Source organism: Antechinus flavipes, chromosome 4 (assembly GCF_016432865.1).
Source record: "Antechinus flavipes isolate AdamAnt ecotype Samford, QLD, Australia chromosome 4, AdamAnt_v2, whole genome shotgun sequence".
NCBI classification, from domain to species: Eukaryota; Metazoa; Chordata; class Mammalia; order Dasyuromorphia; family Dasyuridae; genus Antechinus; species Antechinus flavipes.
In genome coordinates, this window is record NC_067401.1 from 49,774,566 (window position 1) to 49,798,857 (window position 24,292).

At 37.6% G+C, this 24,292-nt stretch overlaps 1 protein-coding gene across 2 annotated transcripts in view; it reads left to right on the forward strand.

Annotated features, from left to right (window-relative positions):
* PTPN22 (protein tyrosine phosphatase non-receptor type 22) overlaps positions 1-24,292 on the forward strand; it is a 66,086-nt gene that overhangs the window by 186 nt on the left and 41,608 nt on the right. For both annotated transcript variants that reach the window (XM_051992990.1, XM_051992991.1), the window contains exons 2-5: positions 21,498-21,606; positions 23,429-23,505; positions 23,597-23,692; positions 23,841-23,879. In XM_051992990.1, the coding sequence (XP_051848950.1) occupies positions 21,498-21,606; positions 23,429-23,505; positions 23,597-23,692; positions 23,841-23,879 (321 nt within the window). The remainder of the gene's footprint in view (positions 1-21,497; positions 21,607-23,428; positions 23,506-23,596; positions 23,693-23,840; positions 23,880-24,292) is intronic.

Here is a 24,292-nt window from a genome sequence, read left to right on the forward strand (position 1 = left end):
GTGAGTCTGGTGTAGACCTCTCAGTGCGTGTGGGGTCTCCTGGTCAGTCCCAAAGTGGCTCTAAGAATTATGGGATCAGAGAATCAGAGAGTGGTCATCTCCTCTAACTGTGGGGTCCAGACATGAAAGGAGCGTGAGCTCTCGAGAAAAAGCGAGTTAAAATTTAGTTCCTTTGGGCTGTTTGTATCTTCTTTATATATTCCCTCCCAGATTCTTGCTTCTCAAATTTTGGTTGCTGTTTCTTTGGATTAAACAGAGGAAATAAACCATTACAGTCTGTAAATAATAATGTGACTTGGATGGGCAGAGTTCTCAGGACAGCTAAATTGGGGCTTATATTTCAGAGTCTCAGAGGTGGTTGATATGAAGGGGCCAAGGGTCAGAATTAATTCCTCTAAGTATCAACATTGATGACTTGGCCAACTCCTTACTCTTGGAATTCTACCAAAGACTAGTGGAAGTCGGAAAATTACCTGTAGATGTTTTATTTTAACATAATTAAAAATTCATTTGTGCCATCCTAAAAGAGCAACATCTTGGATTTCTTTTGCTTGGGGCTTAGGATATCAGAGAAAAGATTGAGGATGGATATTAGGACTAAGTCAGTTCTCATCCGTGAGAGCTGTGAATGCTGTTTTAATATCTACTCCCTTCATGCTTTGCATGTGCCAGGATGAGGAGGAGAATCAGTGCTTTGCTTTGGAATGGTCCTAAGGTGGATGTCTCGGGTGGAAAGAAAGCCCAAACCCTCTAGACTTAGCTCTCCAGTCTGTGAGATTCAGACTCCATCCTACAAGCGCAGTAAGACTTGGAGAGGCCGTGGTAGCACAAAGAGAAATGACTTCTCCATGGGTCCCTTTGGAGAAGGGCTGTTGGAGGAAGGAGGCAATGGGGAAGTTCGGGAACATGTGTCTCTTAGACATGTGCTTTCTCACCCCACGTCTCCTAAAGGGAATCAACCCCCTGACATGAAGGAAAAACTGAGCCTAGAAGCAGTGCCACCCCCTGGTTTTAAGGCCTTGTTTTTGGGTGGTGATTAAATGGAACCCCACTGTTCACTGACTCATCTCCTCCAGTGGAAAAACAGAGCAGCCGGCCTTCTCCTGAGCTGTACCACCTGAAGGTGGCGGGGATGGAGATGGGGAAGAGCATCGAGGTGCCAAGGGAAAAGTGGCTCATTCCTAAGAAGTGATGTCATTTCCACAGAGATCTCTGTGGTTTTTATTCTCTCAAGGGAGACTGATTGGATGGTTGGGCAGTTCAGGGCTTGGACCATAGGCCTTTCTTTTTAACTTTAACACTTAGCACAGTAAGTACCTGATAACTGCTTGTTGATGACTTGAATGAGAATAGCAGTTAGGGTCCTCCCTAGAAATCCTTGAGCTGGTGGTAAGATTGTTTTTTATTAACTATATCCTCTTAGCCCCCAAACACCCATCCACCCACACCCACCCACACCCATTCACACATACACCACCTGTAGCCAATTCTAAATGTGACTTCTGCTAACTGCAGCAGGGAGTACGTCAGGGGACTTGGGACCGTCTCTGCACAGCCCTGGCTGCAGTACCCAGTGGGATTGACTGCTTAAGTCATTCCACTTGCAATCTTCATCAAATCTTAGTTAGCATCTAGGATTAGGTGTCTCAGTGAGCAATTGAGTCAGATATAGATCAATGACTCTCAGACTTTTGCACCTGAGTATTATTTATTAGGGCAAAGTGTCCTAGGGACTACCTTTCTCACTTGCTCATGTCTATCACCATCAATAATTCTCCTAAGGTAATAAATGCCTTTTGGTCTTTTCTACTCTTGATTTTTTGACTTGCCTTTTTATTTTGCAGGGAGAGAGGGTTGATGGAGAAATATAATACAAATATTATACATATTATATAATACAAAAAAGAAATACAGATATCCCTACGAGAGTAAGAATACGGTTGGAGAGATACAGAAAAGAGCAATGAAGAATAAGGGATGTGTAGCATATGTCCCATATGGAATCTTTCAGAAATTATCATATAATAGAAAGTCTGGGACAAGCAGCCAGTCCTATGCTTATGCTAAGACTTGAGATTTCTCCCTTTAAGAACCCGCAGTAGTTTTCTCACCTTATTCCAGAGCAAAGAGATAACAGGATTCAACTGTGTCATTTCTTTCTGTTCCAGGCTAAGTGTTGGCACTAGCATGGAAATTTGGCCCAGAGTTTTTATATTCTAGTGAATGAGATTCCATCAACAAAGCTTGGCTTGTGTCCTGATGTACAGGACCACCTTTACCGTTTTCTCTACTAGTTGAGAAACTCGGTGACGACTAACACATTTGTCCAGTGAGGTTTTCTCATCATTTTCAGAGCTAAACACTAAATTGATAGATCAGAAACTTGGTGAACATAATCAGCTTTTCTTCTAATCATACTATATGGGTCAAAGAAAGAAATATATAGAAAGAAACAAAAGAACAGATCTAGAGAAAGAGACAAAGAGGACAAGAAATATAGATAGAAACAAAAAGAAAGGGAGAAAGAGCGGAGAAGAAATAAAAAGAAAGGAAGAAAAATGAAGTAGGAGAGGAGAAATAATACTCCTCTTAATTCTAGAAATACTTTGGCTTTCTTACAGTTATGATCGCATTCTTTTTTTTTCATTCATTTATTTATTTTTAATAGCTTTTTATTTACAAGTTATATGCACGGGTAATTTTACAGCATTGACAATTGCCAAATCTTTTCTTCCAATTTTTCCCCTCCTTTTCCCTCCCTTCCCTAGATGACAGGATGACCAATACATGTTAAATATATTAAAGTATAAATTAAATACAAAATAAATATACATGACCAAACCGTTATTTTGCCATACCAAAAGAATCAAACTCTGAAATATTGTACAATTAGCCTGTGAAGGAAATCAAAGATGCAGGTGGACAAAAATAGAGGGATTGGGAATTCTATGTAAAGGTTCATAGTCATCTCCCAGAGTTCTTTCACTGGGCGTAGCTGGTTCAGTTCATTACTGCTCCATTGGAACTGATTTAGTTCATCTCATTGCTGAAGATGTCCAGGTCCATCAGAATTGATCTGATCACATTCTATCTTGTATTATAATATTCACCAATGTCTTCCCTTCTGCATGCTTGCCAGCATCAATAATTCCCTAAGGAAATACTCTTTTGGTCCTTTTTATTCAATTCCTTAATTTGCCTTTTTACATTACAGGGGGAGGATCAATAGAGAAACAGCAAGAATAGATATCTTCCCTTTCTCATCCCACCTTGTCTTAGAGACGAGGGCTATTTTTGTGTGTGTCTAGCCACAATACATGGCACATAGTAGGCACTTAAAAATACTTGCTGAATTGAATAAACAATTGATCATTCTATGTTTTTCTTGTCCACACTTAACAGTACTATGACTGTCATCATATTTCCTCTAATCATTAACCAAAAGATCCACATTAATAGCTCCGGCAGAGTCTACAATTCTAGTATTAAAGTTTCAAAAGTTGCATATAAATAGTTGCATTACAGTTCAAGGGCCCTACTCTGAGTAATAGTGATTTAGACTTAGAATAGTTTTATTCTTTTCTTTTCTTTTCTTTCTTTTTTTTTTGTTCCTTAATTTATTTTATTAAAAAACAGAATAAGAAAAAAAAGAAAAGTAGAAAAGGAATACAAAACAAATTAAAAGAAAACAAAAGAGAATATTGTCATGTGCCCAGCAAAAGAACATCAGGGAGGATTCAAAATTTATGACAATGAATTACCAGTCCAAGAAAGTATATATATTAATAGTGGAAATTATATTCATGAATGTCCATCTTTTCTTTACTTATAAATTGTTCTTTTATTCTCTGCTGCATACCTTTTTTACTTTATTCTTTTCCCTCCTTTTTATTCCCTCCACCTCCCCAAGTAGGCTAGAGTTAAGAAAGAATATATTTATATAGACATATGTAGACATATACATACACATGCACATACATACACCCTGCTACTTCTACCTCCACATATACATATCTTTCCTATGCGGGCTGACTCTTTGTTTTAATTATGCTTCTTAACTTGCTTTGCTATTACTTAATCTCCCCCTACTCTTGGATCTTCTCTATTTCTCTAGTGATCCTCTCCCTATAATATAAAAAGGCAAATCAAGGAATCGAATAAAAAGGACCAAAAAGTTATTTCCTTATGGGAATTATTGATGCTGGCAAGCATGCAGAAGGGAAGACATTGGCGAATATTATAATACAAGATAGAAGGTCCTGTCTTCTCATCCTTTGCTTCTTCATCTGCCCATCCCTCCCACTTAAATAAAGAAATACTTTATAGATTTTTGGAGGATGTTATACCCTTTATGGTATATACCTATTGTTGCCGATTTAACCCATTCCCAATGAGAGTAGGTTTAACTATTAGCCCTCCTCCCTCCTCTAATGACTTTGTGTCTATTCTTTCTCTGCACCTCATTTTTATAACAGAAATACGATTTTTACCTTAACTCTGCTTCAACCTTTCTTTTGAGCTACCATATTGTTGATGTCAATATTTTTTGATGTCAATCTTAAACATATGGTATTTATTTCCCATGCAAAAAACCAAAAACCATTAAGTCCCCTTGAAATTGATCTCTTATATGTTAATTGACTCCTATATGTTAAATTTTCCATTAAGTTTAGGTTTTGTTGATAGAAAGTCCTGAAAATCTGCAAGTTTGTTGAATGTCCATTTTTTCTCATTCAATAGTGTAGATAATTTTGCTGGACACAATATTTTTGGCCACAGGCCTAGTTCTTTGGATATGATTCCAGGACTTGCCGTCTTTTTATTGTGACTGATGATAAATCTTGAACAATTCTAATTGTAGCTCCAGTGTATTTGAATTGATTTTTTTTCTTGTTTCTTGCACAATTTTCTCTTTGATCTAGGGGTTTTAAAATTTGGCCATAATATTCCTATGTGTTTTCCACAAAAGATCTCCATAGGGTGGTGATAGGCAAACTTTTCTATTTCTACTTTCCCCTCATGTTCTATCACTCCAGAACATTTTTCTTGGATTATTTCTTACATTATTGTGTCAAGACAAGTTGTTTTTTTGGTCACAAGTTTCGGGCAATCCAATTATATTTATATCTTTTCTTGATCTGTTCTCCAGTATTGTCGTTTTTCTTATGTTTCACATTCTGTTCTATTTTTTCATTCTTTAGAATCTGTTTTGTTATTTCTTGATTTCTCATAGCTTCCCCTTGCCCAATTCTAACATCCAAAGAGTTATTTTCATTTTTGAGACTCTCTACCTCCTTTTCTAACTAGTTAATTTTTTTCATAATCTTCTTGTTTTTCTTGGATTTTTTTTTGTTGTTTTTTAGTTTTTCCTCAATATCTTTCATTTGATTTCTAAATTCCTTTTTGAGTTCTATAAATTGTCTCTGGGCAGGGAGCCATTTCACGATACTCTTTGGGGTAGAAGAAGCTCTTTTTACTTCAGTGTCCTCCTTTGAAGATGAACTCTGTCTTCTCTGTTCCCATAGTAAGTTTCTGTGGTGGGTTTCTTTCTTCTTTGTCCATTCATGAGGGATTTGGGTAAGTACCTCTAAGGGAGGTGAAGGGAGATGGAGTCTTTAGGTTCCCTTCAGCTCTCCCCTCTGACCAGGAATCCAAGCCAAGAGCTCCATCCTCCAGCAAGTACCCACAGCCAGGTTCCTGCCCAGCTGCCTCTGCACTTATCGGGTGCTGGTTCCTTCTCTCCCAGGGCCATGATGGGCAGCACAACTGGGCCTGGCATTTCCAATCAGCTGAGGTTCCTTCAGTCTTCCCAGACTCAGACCCCAATTCCACAAACAGTCCAGGAGGTGAAAGTCTCTGTGGTTCCTGATGAGGTTCCAGACAAGCCCCCAGGGTTCTCCACTTGGGGTTTCTATGGGAGATAACCCAGAGTTGTTTGCACTTCATACAGGTAATTCCCCAGTTCAAGGTCTTTCTTCAGACCTTCTCAGGTGGTACCAGGAGGACCCCTGTTCTACCCCAAATCTTCTTGATTTTTCACTAATCTATATTCAACCTGAGCCCACAAATTTGTTCTATTTGTGGGGAGAAATCTGGAGAGCTTCAAATTTATCAACTTACTCTGTCATTTCCCTACAATCTTAGTTTTATTCCTTTTTTAAAGATTAATACTTGACTTTCCCCCCTCTCTTTATATTTTTTCTCCCCTTTTCTATATCACCCATTCTTTAGCATGGTATCCTTGGATATTACTCCATATTCCCCCATTTGTGCAGCATTGACAGAACTACAGAATAGGACTGAGAGAAATGATTATTAATAACCAATGATTCAGGAAAATTCAGATTTCCTCCTTTTACTTTTATCTTCATTTTGAGATTCTGAGGATGGAGCTAACCTCTATCTGGACTCCACCCAGATGGGAAGCCATTGTGCTCTAGTCAGGTTTGAATGGGGATAAATTCTTTTACTAGATTGGCCAAAGCTGGGGAGAACTTAGAAGTGAAAAACATAATCAAAGTTCATTTAAATTGTTGTAAAATGCATTCTCTCATTAGTTATTAAATAATCAGAGTTGATTGCCATCATTGGGAACACTTTTTTTTCCAATGGGCATATAAGCTGTGAACTAGTGGCCATGATTGTCTTTGGTCTAAGAAAGAGAGGACTAAATGACAATCCTTTTTTAAGATTGTAACATAATTAACAAAATGATTAAGTTACCCAGAAATTTTTATCTTTCATACCTTTTTAATTGCCACAGGACTTTGAGCCTAGATAGCAATTGTGAAAGATGAGAGAATGATAGCTAAAGAGAACCAAGAAAATCAGGTACCTGGTGCAACATCCCATCATCCCACCCCACAACAGCACATTATTTGCTTAATTCTCCCTTGCTATCATTTCCTCACCTTTCCACTCCACCTTTGAAATAGGTTCAATCAATATGGACCAGAATTATACTAAGTTCTGGGGAAAGAGGAGAAGAAATGGGATGCAGAATACAAAAGCAAAATACTTGCCGGCAAGCAATCTTGTTAAGACCGGATAATATGATTTCCATCTGAAGCGAGACCATGTAGTCTAATAACCTTCCTCACTTTACAAAATAGAAAGCTTAGACTGAGAGAGGAAGAATGGCAAGGTCATTCAAGTATAAATAACAGAGTTGGGATCCAGATCCATATGGCGAAATAACCAGAGAACAATATAGGTTGCCCTGTAGTGTTTAACGATGTGGCTAATTAGGAAATAAAGTGGCATATAATTTAGTGGTAATTGTGCAATATAGACAATAAACATAATAGATGTTAAAGAAAAGACATCAACATGGGATGAAGTCTTCCAGGAAAATTTCATGGAGGAGAAAGGTAGGATAGAAATTGAACTGTGTGATTTCATTGGTATAGATAACCCCAGTAAGGAAACTCCATTGATAGATGGAGGTCCCATAGCTCTGAAATTTATAATTTCAGATCTGGAAAGTGACAGAGGTTATGTGATTTGGCCACTTTCGCTGAGCAAATGTGTATCAGAGATGGACTTTGACCTCAGATCTTCCATTTTCAAGACCAGTTTTCTATCTTATTCCACCCTTCCTCCCTCCTCCACCATTTTATAGTCAAGATAATGATAGCGAACCCACATTCTACTACTGTACTTTAGGATTTACACATGCTTTCCTCACACAGTACTTGGCATATAGTAGGCACTTAATAAATTGATCTGTCTGAAGAAAAGTTTTAAAAATAAATTAAAATAAAATAAAAAGTAGCAGAACAACCTAATAACCATCAATGAAAAACATCAAATAATCACACTAAATAAGGACATTCACAAGTCTGGAAGATTAGACTTATGACATTTATTTTATTTTAAACCAATGTCTTATTTTTATTTTTTATTATAGCTTTTTATTTACAAGTTATATGCATGGGTAATTTTACAGCATTGACAATTGCCAAACCTTTTGTACCAATTTTTCTCCTCCTTCCCCCCATTCCCTTCCCGAGTTGGCAGGTTGACCAATACATGTTAAATATGTTAAAGTATAAATTAAATACAATATAAGTATACATGTCCAAACGGTTATTTTGCTGTGCAAAAAGAATTGGACTTTGAAATAGTGTACAATTAGCCTGCGAAGGAAATCAAAAATGCAGGCAGACAAAAATAGAGGGATTGGGAATTCTATGTAGTGTAAACCAATGTCTCTTTAAACCATTTTTACAATATTGTATTCTCCTTTTTAACAAAGAAAAAACAGTTAATCAAAATTGACCCAAAGTAACCTCTTTGGTTTAGATCATAAAGAATGCATTTAAAAATGTAATCTGAGAACTTAAAATATGTTACAAACAAATGCACAGGAGATATTTGGGCTATGTCTATGATATTCATTTGGAGAAGATTTCTTTTAAAAGTATAATTTTGTTGAATGCAGATGCTGTTCTGAGTTCATTGATCTTGGTTGTGGTACTTGTTGTTTTTGTCATTTCATGTTAGTCCATATTTGTCTGTCTTCTTTATAAATTATCGTTTCTATGTTTAAACTATAACATGCCAGTCCATTACTATATGATGGTTTATTCATTCTCCAAACATCAGACGTCTAGATTGTTTCCATCTTCTTGTTGCTACAAATAAAGTGGCTATAAATATTTTTGCGTAACTAAGTCTTTTTTTTTTCTTTTCATGATATATTTAAGATAAAAGCCTCCCAACTGGGTCCTTGGGACAAAAGGTACAATTTTATAACTTTTGTTTTCCTATCAGATCATTTTCTAAAAAGTTAGCACTAGTGGAAAGTCCTACACAATGACTATTTCCTTGCAGCCCTGCTGATATTAATTTTCATTAGTTTTTTCTGCTACTTAAAAACATTTAGTAGAAGTTAAAATTGTCATGATTCATATTTTTCTGATTATAGGGGAAGGCAAAGATCTTCCCAAATGGATGTTAATTAGATTTCCTTTCATAAGCAGTCAATTCTTGTGCTTTGCCCATTTTTCCATTGGCTAACATGTAGGACAGATGATGACTAAAAATCAGTTCTTGGATTTATCTAGTTCCCCTATAACAGACTGACTTTATGATAAATTTTGAAATCTAGTAAGACAAATCCTTTTATACTTTTGCATGTGTGTTTAGATATGTTATCTAATTGTGTACAGATTAACCTATAGTCTAAATTTTGATTATTATGGTAGTAAATCTGTAAGATTAATTTGGATTGTTTTCATTTACTACACCTAACCACAAATATATTTGATACTTCCATGAATATTTGATTTAATCAATTTGAGAATTCTTTCCAAGGATGTGTATGGTGACCCATCCAAGCTTTTACATGTTGTGTGATTCATTCACATACAGCCACAAGTTTATCACAGGGGTCTCCCCAAAATGGTATGAATTTTGCATGGGTAAAAAAGGAACATGAACACCATCTAAGAAGTCAACTTCCTTTTTGCTTCATGACCATCTTGCTTCCATTTCTGGTCATAGATCTATTTAAAGACATTCTTAAAATGGTTGATTCTGGGCTGTTTTCAATGGTAGCCTATGGCAGTTTTTCCACACTCACCATGCAGTAACCTATGACTAATTCTTTGGAGGTTATGGTATTCCATGACTCACAGACATACAGCCACTTAGCAGTACTAGAAATATAATCATGTTCAAAAGGCGGGCCTTTGTTTCAAGGAGAAATTTGGAGTCACTTAAAGGAGGACACAATTTCCCAAAGACAAAGCAAGCCATTTTTCTTCTATTCAATTCTTAGACCAGGGTCTATCGAAGATATATTGGTCAATCAGTCAGTCCTAATGACTGGGTATCCAATTACAGGCATTGTTAGTATAGACATTCTTTAATGCTTTTCACCAAATTTGTGTCACTTGTTAAACTGAACTCTTTTGAATAATTGGGGATCTCATTTCAAAGGTTCTGTAATATTTGATACGTTTTTTGTATATCAATTTATTTCTTTGAGATGCGGTGAGAGGGACAGAGACAGAGAAACAGAGAGAGAAACCGAGACAGACAGACAGAGACCGAGACAAAGACAGAGAAGCAGTTTCAGATTCAGGAAGATCTAGATTCAAGTCTTGTCTCTGATACTTGCTGGCTGTGTCACTTTGGGCGTATTACTTAATTCCTCAATGCCCTATAAATTGGTAATAGGATTTTCTATGTTAAATAAAGATCCTTGATTTTTTTTTTATTGTTTTTGTAGAGTGCTTTTTCTTGTGAAAAATCTATTTAAGTAATCAAATCAATCGATTTTGTCTTGAATAATTTCTTTCTTGATAGAACCCTTTCAAGGTCCCTTTTCTCTTCTCCAGGCTTTGCTTCTGAAATTACATCCCATCTAGTCTGTTTATATTTGGTATTCACCTAGCTGTTATACTGTCTAGAATCTAAAGTCCTTGAGTGTAAGAATGGTGTTTTTTACTTTACTTGTATCCTTAGCACTTAGCACAGAACCTGGCATATAGTAAGTGTTTAATAAATGCTTGTGGACTGACATCTCTATAACTGAAGCAACTGGTCATTCCTTTTTCAAGTTTTAAAATTATTTTAAAAAAAATTATATAACTGATCTAGTGAGAATTTAATGAATTGTATGATGTGAGATATGGATTAAACTCATTATTGAACAATCTTCCAACAGTTTTGACTCATTTCCAATGATATTCTTCAGTATTTTTTAGATAGGAATTTATCAAATACCAATCTCTTCCATATATAGGTTTCAGTTTTGAAATTCTAGCAACAGTTTCATTCATCTATTTTCTGTGTTTCTCTAGTACCAAACAGAAGTAAAAGTAGTTATTGTTTTATTGTACATTTTTATATCTAGTATGACAATTCTTTTTCTACTTTTTCATATGTATTTTGACATTATATTATCTATTATCTATGATGTAGCTTATTAGTATTTTGATTAGTATTTCAGTAAACTTGTAAATTATTTTGGAAAGTATTAGTATTTTTACTAATTTTGCTCTACCTAATCATAAGCAAGGGATATTCCTTCATTTCACTTTAGGGTTTTTTTTAATTAAAGGAATGGTTTGATGCAAGCAGGGCTTTAGGAAAATTAATCTGATAGTGGTCAGTGTAACATGTTTTGAGAAGGGGAGTAATTAGAGGTAGGAGGATCAGTGAAAAGGATCACAAAACAAGTGATAAGTGAAAAGGACCTGGACTAGAGTGGTAGCAAAGGAAATGGGGACAAAGGAAACAAGACAAGTTTTTAAAGATTTAATAATTGATGGAACAGGAGAAAGGGCAATTAGGAGGAAGGAAAGTCCAAAACTGATTCCAAATTTTTAAGTAGGGCTTAGTATAGAGGGAGGGGAATGGAAACATGGCCATTTAAATCAGTGGTGAATTTGGGAATGGGAGTTTTGGCAAGAAGATAAGTTTAATTATAGATGTGTCAAAATTGATATAAAGGCATTTAAATGGAAATGTGTTCTAGGCAGTTGGTAATATAAGCTTGGAGTTTACGTGAGAAGCTGGGGCTGAAGTTGTAAAGTTCTGAGTAATCACCTTCTAGGCTATGTTAGGCATTCATTTACATTTCTGTTCCCCACCATGTTTAAAAGCCAAGAAAGTGAATGTTATAAGCATCTATTCAACTCAAGGGACCGTGGGGCTCACTGAATGACTGGAAAGTATGGTTATCTTAGTAGAGGGGTCTAGAACCAGGAAGCGCTGCTGTATTCTTATGCCTGTGGAAGATTTCTAGGTAGCCCTAACAAGATTTAGTCCAACTTAAAGCCAGAAACATTTAGCGAAATAGAAAAGATAGATAGAAAGAATATTTATTAAGCTCATACTATCGGCTAGATATTGTGCTAAATGTTGGCAATATAAAATAAGAAAGCAAAGAATTCAGTGTATTTGGGATGCTTGCATTATAATAAGAAAAGACAAAATAAAAAGGGGAACCAGAAGGGCATGGAGGAGGAGGGAGGAAGGGAGAAGGGGACACTTGCTGGGGACTGGGCAGCTAATGTTGAGATTGAACAGGTCAGGTGCTAAGCCAGAAGAGCCTTGGCTGGATCTTTAATTCTAGCAGTGTTCTCTTAAAATGGTAACACCACTTTATATTTGCTTTTTTCTATAGATGTAATGGAAACTTTCAGAAACCTGACTGTCTGGGGTATCCAAGAGTTGGGGGTGGATGGCCTTTGTATTTTTTTCTCTTTGTGTCCGTGTCCACCTTTCGACACTGCCCTCTCCACTTTCAAGGTCTTTGACTTGATTTCAATCTTTAGCAGGGAGGGTGGAAAATTATCACTTCCTTTTTTGTCTTCAACATCATGTTGGTGGTAAAGGCACCTCCTTAACATTTGTATAGCTCTTTATAGTTAAGATATTTGAGACTAGGATTGGTTAAAGATACAAAATCATATTTGTGAAGAAATGTGGTATAAGGGAAACAATTTTGGACCCAGAAAAACTCTGGATTGAAAGACCTGGATTAGCTTTCCTAATATTAGCTGCATGAACTTCGGCAAATAATTTAACTTTTCTGGAAGTTAAATTTTCTTGTTTGTTTGTAAAAGTATCAGGAAGAGTCTTAAAGTAGCAAGTGGAAATTCTGTTCCATGTAAAATAAAGGGGTTGGGGTATCATTGATGTCATTCTAAATCCTAGTAAGTGATAGTGTAGCAAAGATTCCATAGCTAGTAAACAGGACTAGGACCCAAGTCTCCAGAATTCAAGTCCACTGAACTTTTCACTATATTATCTGTTACTTATAACTTATCTGGAAGTCTTTCCAGTTCATTATGCAAATGTTTAGCAAACTGTCTGTGACAAAATTCACACTTGCTCCATCTTTTAGTGTTAATACCTTGATTCAGTTATAGAAAAGAAATAGCACCAGAACAACTTACAAATTATTGGTTTTTAAAATGAGATTCTAGATTACATAATATAGAAGGGTTTTTTTCTGAAAATGAAAAAATTCAGTGACCTTCTTCACCTGTAGTGACTGTTATTTAACTTCAACTACTTCTAAGAGTAGCCATATCTTGATTTCACTATTATGTGGAATTGCCACATTTCCACAGCCTTGAAGTGAACTTCTATACTCTAACCATAATAGGCTGTCCTTCATCCACCCTCTCCTTCCTATCGAACTTATTTTTCCTAATCCTGACTCCTAGCCCTCTGACTTCCCTATTCCATTACTCCATTATGTCCATTCTGTTCCAATTTGCCTCCCTAACCAGTCTGAACCCCACCAATGGTTTTTTACTTCAATAGGGCATTCACCACCAGTTCTAGTCTCTTTTGGCATATAATTATTTTCACCCAGCAATTTCCAATCTGGGTAACTCTCATCATCTTCTTTCAATATCTGTTTCTGGGCACTACTAAAAATGCTCTATAAATTCATGGCACTTAATCTCATCTGGGCCCTCACTTGCTGTGTGGTAATACCTTTTTTTGAAATCTTTATCAACTTACGATAAAACCCTTATCAACTGTAATAAACATTTTGCTCTTTAAACTCCAAACTCCATTTGTATTTTCCCAATCTCAGTGAATGGTGACACTTCTTCCTTAACTGAGTAATTAATAACAACAATAAAAATAAGTAACACATAGAGTACTTTAAGACTTAGGGAATACTTATATAAGTTATCTCGTTTGTTCCTCATAAGAATGCTGGGAGATAGGTCTTATGTTATTATCCCAATTTTGCAAATGAAAGTCATACAGATAATTAATATCTTAGGCAGGATTTGAACTCATCTTCCTGACTCTAGGTCCCAAACAATCTTCATTGTATTACTTAGCTGCCTAGGGTCTTATTTCTTCAATTTCCATCCTTATCACTTCACATTTTCATTATATCTTTGGTCATCTTTTTTTTCTTTCCTTTCTCTCTCAGAGAATATGATGAGTTTCCTCATCCAGGATACCTGTGCCTGGGATCTTAACCTCCTTCAGCTCTCTCAGCACCCTGCTATAGCAATCAGCCCTTCTCTCTTGCATCTTCAATCTCTCCCTTCCTCCTGCTCCTTTTCCGCAGCTTACAAACACATTTAGAATGCCTCAGTCCTAAAGAAGAGTTCCCTTGTTGCTGGCTCTCTCTTTGGTCTAACTCTCCTTCCCTTTCCTGCCTAATTTAGAAAAAGTGATCTGCACTCATTGCTTTTATGTACTCTCCATCTGCTTTCTTCTCCCCACTGTACAGTCTGGTTTCCGTTCTCAACACTGTCCTCTCTACCAAATGGCCTTTTTTCAGACCTCAGACTTTTAATTTTTCCTTCGGCTTTCAACATGGTTAACCACTCCCTCCTTCTCGACACTCCCTCTTCCTTTGGCTACTGAGACATTGTGCTCCCTTAATTGTGCTGCTTCTTCTGTGTCCTTTGTGTTTCTCTTTCTTCTCCTGCTCCCCAAATCTGGTAGTCCCCAAGGCCCCCATTCTCAACCTTCTTTTTTCTCTGCAGATCTTGTCTTTAGTAATCTTCCATCCCTATGGCTCCCATTGCTATCTTTATGCACCCAAATCCAAATCTTCAGCCTCCTTGCCTTCTTGACATTCGCATACCCTCACCACTCTCCTTATAACCTCCACTAGGATTTTTCATTCCTATCTCAAGCTCAAAATACTCAAAACTGAACTGACCTCTCCACCAAAACCTCCTTCTTCTCCAAACTTTCTTATTTCTGTCAATGGAATTGTCATCTTCTTAGTCATATAAGGTGAAACTTTGGAGTTATCTTTGAATCATTCTCTTGCTTCTTCAATCAGTAGAGAAATCCTTTTGGTTTTACCTCTTCAATATCTCTTACATTTATTCCCTCCTCTCCATTCTCAAAGCTACCACTCCAATTGAGACACTCATAACCTCTTAGCCAGTCTGCTGTAATAGCCACTTAATTAGTTTCTCCACTCACAGGATCTTTCCAATTCCTCCTTCACATGGCTGCCATAGTAATCTTTTTAGTGTACAAGAATCTCTCAGCTTCTTGAATAGCTTCAATGACTACTAACAATTTACGGAATCAAATCTAAACTCCTTAGACTGATATTTATCATCTTTTATGATCTGGTTCAGTCTACTTTTCTAGGTTTGTCTTTTACTAACTCCTTCCCCATTCCTTCAACCTGAACCACTTGCTGTTTCCCTAAAAATGTAATTCATTTTAGTACTTCTTGACATTTATTCATGTTCTTTCCTTTGATCAATTAACCAACCAATCAGCAAGCACTTATTAAATAACTATTATAAGGTATTAGGTCCTGGGGATACAAAAACAAAATTAAAACAATTCCTTCCCTCAAGGAGTTTATATTCTTTCAATGGAGACAACATGAACATAGGGAAGTATAACTAGGTCTCATTCAGAGTGAACGATGAATCAATCCCATGAAGTGGTGGCAAGTATTTCTGTTCATATATTCAAAGTCATAATTATGTAAATTGTGATAACTGTTTCCACTCCAGTGAAAATTTAAATAATGTGCAGAGTGTGTGGAGGGGAATAACACTAATGTTAAAAAGGTAGGATAGGTAGGATACCTGTGTTGTATTACCTGACCTTTTTAACCAGACAGCACCTTCTCTTCTACATTGTTTTTGATTTCCTTGAAAGAAATTTCTCCCTCAGATTTATCCTCATGGCATTTCATTTTATACCTTTACTCTGAACTTATCACGTTGGCACAATGTAAACAGAGCAATGGATCTGGAGCCAGAGGATGGGACCAAAAGTAGGGATCGGACTAGTACCTAATTAGGGCATGTTATGAAGCTCATGAAGTAATCACATTATATCCATATATTTCCCCTGGGCTGGGATCAGTTAGTAGTTTGCATAATTATGACTTTGAATAGTATGAATTGAAATATTTGCTTTCATGGGATTCATTATTCATTCTAAATGGAACCTAGTTATACTTCTATATTTTATTAATATAGGGAGCTCCATCTCCCAAGGAAGGTCAGTATGTTCTCTGTAATTTATTATCTTATAGAGTATAGTTTTGGCACAGTGCTTGGCACACAGTAGACACTTAATAAATGTTTATTGACTGACTGATTGACTTTTCAAGTTGACAGCAAACCATTAACAACTAATTCAAGTCCAGTCTGTAAACCAGTACTGAATCTTCTTAACTATGCTATCATCTAGCCTGTATCTCTCCATCTTATCTGCAAGTAGACCACAAAAGATATTGTTTTGTTGAAATCTAAGTATATTAGGTCAACCACATGTTCCTGATCTGCCAGGCTAGTTACCCTATCAGAAGGCAAATGAGGTTAGTCAAAAATGACCTGCTCTTATTGAAACCATGTTAGTTTTTAGCCATGCATGGAGCACATTGGGCAGCAGATGCAAAAGCTCCTAGTGTTCCACTTCTCTGGTAGAAGGAGGGAGATTCACTTTCTTACCTCTTCTCCAGGAGCAGTTTTGGTCATTATCCTTCCCCAGTGTTCAGGTTTTTTTTCTGATTATTTCATTATAGTCATTTTGTGTTGTTTTCCTGGTTCTGCCTATTTCATTACAACCATTCATCTGTCTTTCCATGTTTTTCTGAATTCCTATTTCTGATTTCTTAGGATGCAATGAAATTCTATTTTTTTAAAATTACCATCCATTTTAGCTATTCCTTAATCAACAATAATTTTTTGTTAGTACTTTGCTTCCATGACAGTGATGCTATGAGTATTTTAATATACATGGGACCTTCCTTCCTGTCTTTGATTTCCTTGGTCTTTATAAAATCTGAATTTGTTAAGAAGCTTTTACTCCATTCATATTAGTCTTTTTGTGGAATGCCTTTTTGTTTGTCCTTGAAATTATTTCTATTAATGTCTTCAGAATTCCTTTCTACTGAGTTTTCCATCCCTCTTGGGCTGATACTATCTATAGAATTTTAGTTCATGAGATACTAATAATATATATAATATATATACATATATAACATAATAATATACATACATACACACAGATAATATATATTTATATACAAATATATGTGTATATATATACATATATATGGAAACTAAGTCTGAAAAATTAAGTTATTTACATTACCCAGAATTATACAGATTCTGAGGCTGCATGCTTCCTACTTTAAGTCCAATATTAGCCATTTTATTATCCTATCTTTCCTTTTTTTAAACTCTTTGAAATTTGCTTTCCTCAAATCAAAGATACATGTAAGATAATGGAAATAAGAGTTTTGAGGGATTAATATGGCATCAAAAGGATCTAGCCTAGGAGTAGGAAGAAAAACAGTTAGGTGGCTATTGTACTAGTCTAGGGGAACCAAATAAGATCTATTTTGTTAGCTTCTTTCAGGTACCTTCCCCATATTGGGATGAATTTCTTCCTTCACAGAATGGTTGGATTTTTATAATCATCTTAATAAAAAAAAAACAGTGAAGAAACTCTAAATCTGACTATATATATATATATATATATATATATATATATATATATTTACACACATACATACATACACACACATATACTCTTCCCCAAACTCCCTATATAGTCTAAGCCACAGAGCTGCAGGGTTTAAGAGATTTTAAAAACAGGGGACAGAGCACTGGGCTGAGAATCAAGAGGACTTGAGCGTAACTCTGACCTCAGACACTTATGAGCCATACCACACTGGACATGTCATTAACTTTAGTTTCCTCAGCTTTAAAATGGGTATAATTATAGCATCTACTTCCCAGGATTGTTGTATAATAGCTGTAAAGTGCTTAGCACAGGGCCTGGCATATACAAAGTGCTTAATAAATGATCATTTCCTTGAATCCTTTAGAACACAAGCCCCTGAAACATTTCCCTTTCTCTGCTTTCTGTATTTGATGTCCCTCAGGAAAGAAACAAAAAAAATGCAAACCTGAGATTCTGAAAGTCCTTTGGAAGAGTTTGTGTCTTTGGCTACACTAATGTTTGTGCGTGATGCCTGGATTTGGAGTCAGAGGACTTGATTTTAAATTGTGGCTTTGCCATGGACCACTGCAGTTAACAAAGCCAGTCACTAAACACATTCAGTTTCATTTGGAAAACAAAGGGACAGACTGTGTGACTTATTTAAGTGGAAGCAGGACAATATTTATTCTGTTTGGCCTTAGAGGTGCCCGGAGAATCATGGGTTTAGAGCTGTAACGGGCTTTGTAAGCCATTGCGTCAATCTCATTTTGCAAATGGGGAAATTGAGGCTGAGGGAGATTAAGTGACTTGTCCAAGATCACCCAGCTTGTGGGAAGAAAGAATTGAATCCAGATTTTGCTGACTCAGAGTTCTGTGCCATATCTGTATGTGCTACCTCAAAGAACCAGGAACAATGGTTGGAAATTGTGCAGACAAATTTAGACCTTCCCTTACGGCATCAGGCTCATACCATCAGTCCAGGTGTGTTTCAGTCACGTCCAGCTCTTCATGACCCCACTCGAGGATTTCTTGGCAAAGATACTGAAGAGGCTGGCCATTTCCTTCTCCATCTCATTTTACAAATGAGGGAACTGACGCAAACAGGGTGAAGTGACTTGCTGAGGTCATATAGCTAGTAAGTGTCTAAGGTCAGATTTGAACTCAGGAAGATGAGACTTCCTGCCTCCAAGTCTGGCATTCTACCCACTGGCCCACCTAGCTGTCCCCATTAGAGTACCCCCAAGGTAGAATAGGCTACTTTGAGGGAGCGGAGGATTCTCCCTCATTAAAGGGCTTCCGACAGAGATTGGATGTCTTCTGGTCAGGCAAGTTCTAGCAAGAATTCCTTTTCTGGCATGGTTGGACTAGACAGCCACTAAAGTCCCTTCCAGAGATGAATTCTGTGATTTTAGGATGAAATACATGGTGGGAAAATGCTCTGACCTACTGCCTGGGCTAGGAGAATGGACGTGAGAACTGAAAGGAAGGGCCATGGCAAAGACCTTGGTGGCTGAATACATGTGGGAGCTGAAAGACTAGTTCAACGGACTGAAATAGGGAACTTGAGAGAGAGCCTACATGAGGAAATAGGAAGATGATGTTTGATTTTCATTGTGTTGAGTTTGAGGAATGCCTGTTTATCAAAGGGACAATGTGTAACTGCTATTTGGACATACAGGATAAAAGCTTGGAAGACAGGTCAGGACTAGAGGTACACATTTGGTAGTTATCTTTGTAGAGATAAAAGCTAGAGAGTAAATGGAATCTCTAAAAGAAAGAATTTATAGAAGGAAAGGAATAAGCAATTTTCAAGTACCTGCTATAGACCAGGCTCTGTGCTAGACACTTTACAAACATCTCATCTGATCTTTACAATGCCTTTGTGAGGGAGTGCCTTCTGTCAGTTGAGGAAACTGAGGCAGGCAGAAGATAAGTGACTTGTCTAGGATCCCAAAGCTAGTGAGTGTCTGAGGCTGGATTTGAATTCCAGGCTTCTTGACTTTGGGCTCATTCTTCTGCTTACTGTATCACCTACCTTCTTTCTATAGAGAAAAGAGTGGAAGGTTAAAGATTAAACTTTGGGAAATAATGCAAAATCAGGAGAAAGGGAGCAATTGGGTGGCTCAGTGAATAGAGCACCAGCCCTGAAGTCAGGAGGATATAAGCTCAAATGTGATCTCAGACACTTACTTACCACTCTTAGCTGTGTGACTCTGGGCAAGCCACTTAACCCCAATTGCCTCAGCAAAACAAACAAAACAAATCAGGAGAGAGGAAGAGAAAAAAGAGACTGAGAAGAAATTGTTAGAGACATAGGAGAAGAATTAGGATAATTAACACAAGGCCAAGAGAAGAAAGAACTTTGAGACTCCAAAGGGAGAATAAAAGCAACTGGGACTATAAAATCTATCGCCAATAGACCTTATCAGATAATAAAATCTTTGTGTTTTAATTTAGTACAATAATTATTTGTTGAGTTGCAATTATCTTTCCCCTTTTCAAATTGAATAGGTTATCAGAAAAGTAAGGTCTTGACTTGATGGGGATTCTTGAATGATACATGAAGCAGAAATGAGTAAAAATTTGAGTAAGGTCATTTCTTACAAGTTGCCAAAGTTATTTGCTAGCATTTCCTCTGACCTGTAATTGTGGACGGCAAGCCAGCACTAGTAAATGGAAATACTTCGGAGAGAATGCTTTGCTTTCTTGTAAAAGCTTATTTAACTATTTTACAAATGCTTGTTTGAATACTTCCAATAGATTATGACTCTACATTGTAAGGAATGGACTCTAGGACTGAGTCACCTAAGATTTTTTAATTCACTAACACTCTTAGTTTAGACACAAAATGATAAAAATAACTTTTCCTAAAGCAAATCCGTTCATTAGTTCAATGTGCATTTATTAAGCCCCTGCTATGTAAAAGGTATTTATTGAAGACCCTGTCTCTCTGGTGCCCCTAAAGTTCAAGACTGGAATGAACTGAGATTCTCATAGAGCATCTAATATTGACATTTATTTAGCCATAGAATGGACAGAATACTCAGCAAAGATACAGCACGGATACAGGGAGACTCAGCCCCACTCATCTCCATTCAGAAAAGAATCTGGTGGGAAGAGTGTGATGACTTTCAGGCAATGGGACATCTGACAAATATAAGAAGCCCTGACTATTCCTGAGACAGTCTCTTTTATACCCTTAGGTAACTAAGGAGTTTGGTAAATAGATAGAACCTCAATCTGCTGGACCAATTAAGTTAAGAGGATAATTTCAATCCTTTTTAAGGAAAAACAAGTCCAGTCCACATGGCTTAGGGCCCTAGGAAAAGATATTTTAGCCCATGTGGTAGGTGCTACCCTCATACAGCACTAAATGGTAGATATACAAGGTCAAAATAGAAAATTGCCATTGAGTTTAAGGGGCTCACATCCTACTTTATAGTACTTTTTGGCAGGACACACAGGGAGAGTTGTATTCAGCTTGTATTTTATTTTCTAGCTGAAAAGGGGTGATTTCTCCAATAAAAATAGTATTCCTTCTCTCTCTGCTCTGTTTCTCTCCAATAAAAATAGTATTCCTTCTCTCTCTGCTCTATTTCTCTCCCTCTCTTTCTTTCTCTCTGTCTCTTTTCTCTCCTCTCCCTCCTCGCTGTCTCTGTTTTTCTTTCAATCTCTCTGTTTCTCTATCTCTGATTACCTCTATCTCTCTCCCTGTCTCTCCTCACTCTTCCTCCCTCCCCCTTTGTCTCTATTTCTGTCTGTCTTTGTCTCTCTCTTCCCTCCCCACACCAATGATACTTTGGTTCAAGCAGAAACTTTATTTTCAGACAATACCTGCCCTTTAAAACATTCACCACAGCCTCCCTCTGACTTGCAGGTGTTTGTGGCTCAGGGATACCAAGTGTAATGTTTCCATTCTTTAAGACTTGACATTTCTTTTCACACAGAAGTGCTTTGGGGCTGTCTAGAACACAGGCAACTATAGAGTGGAAAAGGGACTCTCTTGGCATTGTCATATATCTCTTTGCTTTCAAGTTATTTTTTCTTCATTATTTTTATTACAGAAGCTGAAAAGGCAATCTACCAAGTATAAGATGGATAAAACATATCCTACAACTGTGGCTGAGAGGCCAGAAAATATCAAGAAAAACAGATACAAAGACATCTTGCCCTGTAAGTCTAGAGTATTTCGATTTCTCTTTCTAAATTTGTTTGTCCTCCTAAATTTACTCATCAACTGTCTTTCCTACACCTTCTATATACTACTTCCTTTAATCTTCAAATACAACTATGACTTTTGGCCTTTATCATATATGCTTGAAGATAAGCTACTCCTTTGGCTAAAAAATATTTGTCAATCCATGAGCATTTTTCCATATAGATTTTTAATTGATTTCTTTTATTCTGATGTTGCCTAGATAAGGCCATCTCTTAGAATAAAATAAAAATTAAAAATAAAGAAGAGGGGAAAAATCAGCCAAACTGGAAAAAAAAATCTACCATGCAATGGGCAGTAAGGTGGTGCAGTGAATCAGGGAGACTGATCTTCCTGAGTACAAATCTGGCCTCAGACATTTACCAGCTGTGGGCCCCATCTGTAAAATGAATTGGAGAAGGACACGGCAAACCACTCCAGTGGCAGATCTCTGGGTGTCTGCCCTTATGGCTGATTGTTACAGCTTGGCAGATTCTCAAGAACTGGATCAGTGGGTGGTCTATTCTGGAGGGGACCCTTTTATTGAGCACAAGGGCTCAACTGGGAAACTTTGCTAACTCTGCCTACCTGAATTGGTGATGTTTGCTAAGGGGATTATGATCAGGAGAGCTTTGCATCCCTTGTCTAAATGAAGTTGACCGAAGCCAGTTGGGGGCAAAGGAGATTCCTGGTCCACGGGTCCCTGGTCAAATGCCACTTCTTTCAGCTTGGGTCTTAGTTATAAGCCCTCCCTCCCAGCAGCCTTTGTATGGAGAGTACCACATGTACAATGGAATACAAGAAAGTCACCCACGGAGAAGGCTCCATGGAGAAGGGGGTGCTTGAAGGAAACAAGGAATCCCAAGAAGTGAGCCTGAAGAGGGAATGCACCAAGGGGACTCTTCCTCGGCCACTGAGTGGCCCCTAGTTCTGGGACTACTTCTCTAGACACTGGAGACTTCTGGCCTCTAAAAAGAGGTGTCACAGACATTATTTTCACCATAGTTGCTTTTTTTCATCTGTCCCATGGAGCTCTCAAAGCTGAGTTTGGGTTCGTGTGTAGAAAGTTAAGTGGACCAGTGAGTAGAGTAGGGGTCAGAGTCATGAAAACCTGAATTCAAATCTAGCCTCAGATACTTTGTAGTTGTGTAATCTTAGGCAAGACATTTAACTTCGTTTTCTCAACTGTAAAATAAGGCTATCAATAACACTTAGTAGACACTCTATAAATGCTGACTATTCTTATTGTTAAAGAATTTTGCAAAGCTTAAAGCCCCACATAAGGGCCAGCGATTATTATTGTGTTTCCCAAAATAAGAAGTAGAAAGGTCTTCAATGTACAAGGTTAATCAGATATACCTGTTCTTTTCCACATGAAAGAAATGCTGAATCCAAAAGACTCAAGTGCCCAAATGACAAAAACTTAACTAAGCAGCAGTAATTTATGACTACAGTCACATTCCCCTGGAGACTGATACTTGAAGCACCAAATAAATCTGTAAGATAGGTGATAATTATGCCCATCTTGGAGGCAGGAGGACATGCATTCAGATGCTACCTCTGACACATTCTAGCTGTCTGACCAAGAGCCTCGGGCATCCCAGCCCAACTCTCTAAACTACAAAGTGCAGACCAGCTGTCAGTCTGCATAGAGAGAAGGTGTTTCCTCTCAGGGAGTTCCCAGAACTTCTGAAATCACAGATCCAGACCAAAGAGAAACATTGAAAGCCCCATGTAAGGGACAGACATAGCCAAAGCCTCCTGTTCTAAGCCCCTTTCATGTTCCCTCTTTTCTTGCAGTTGATCATAGCAGGGTAAAGCTGTCCCTGATAACTTCAGATGAGGATTCCCACTATATCAATGCTAACTTCATCAAGGTACTGTACAAGAACGCGCTCTAGAGGGAGGGCTGAGCATGTGGGGCATGGGAATGAATATTGATGCTCTCCCATCTGGGTCTCACTTTAGGGTGTGTATGGCCCCCGGGCCTACATCGCCACCCAGGGGCCTCTGGCCACCACCCTTCTGGACTTCTGGAGGATGATTTGGGAATACAGTGTTCTGGTAGGTTCTGATGTGCCTCCTCCTTTCTCATGGCTGGCGGTGGAGTCGGGAGTAACCGCTGGGTTCTGTCAGTTAGTACTTTCTGGCCCCAAGGCTTAGCGAGCTGAACGTTCAGGCTTTCATGTCTCTGTATCTTTCATCCTCACAGATCATTGTGATGGCATGCATGGAGTTTGAGATGGGAAAGGTGAGTGCCTTGGCCTGGAAAAGATTTTTTACTGGGAGGGGGAGGACCTGGAAGGAAAAGAGAAAGAATAAAGGTGAAACCATAGTGGGCAACTTAGAGAGGTTGTTTTATTCCATGCCTTGTGTTTTGGAAGCAAGTTCATCCTTTAGCTTAGTGCTCAATTTGGGGATTATAAGTGATCCCTTCATGGACTACAAATTAAGTCAGAGAATCTCAGTGTTTGTTTCTACCTGAAGACCTACAACGAAGGGGGACTCCCCACCTTCTGTGGCAGCCCACTTCACTTGATTGTTAGGAATGCTTTCATTATAAGTCAAAACCTGCCTCACTGTAGCTTCTACCACTGCCCTTATGGAGCCAAATAGAACAAGTCAAACACCAATCCCCTCAAGTTATCATCTTCTAGTTCTGTT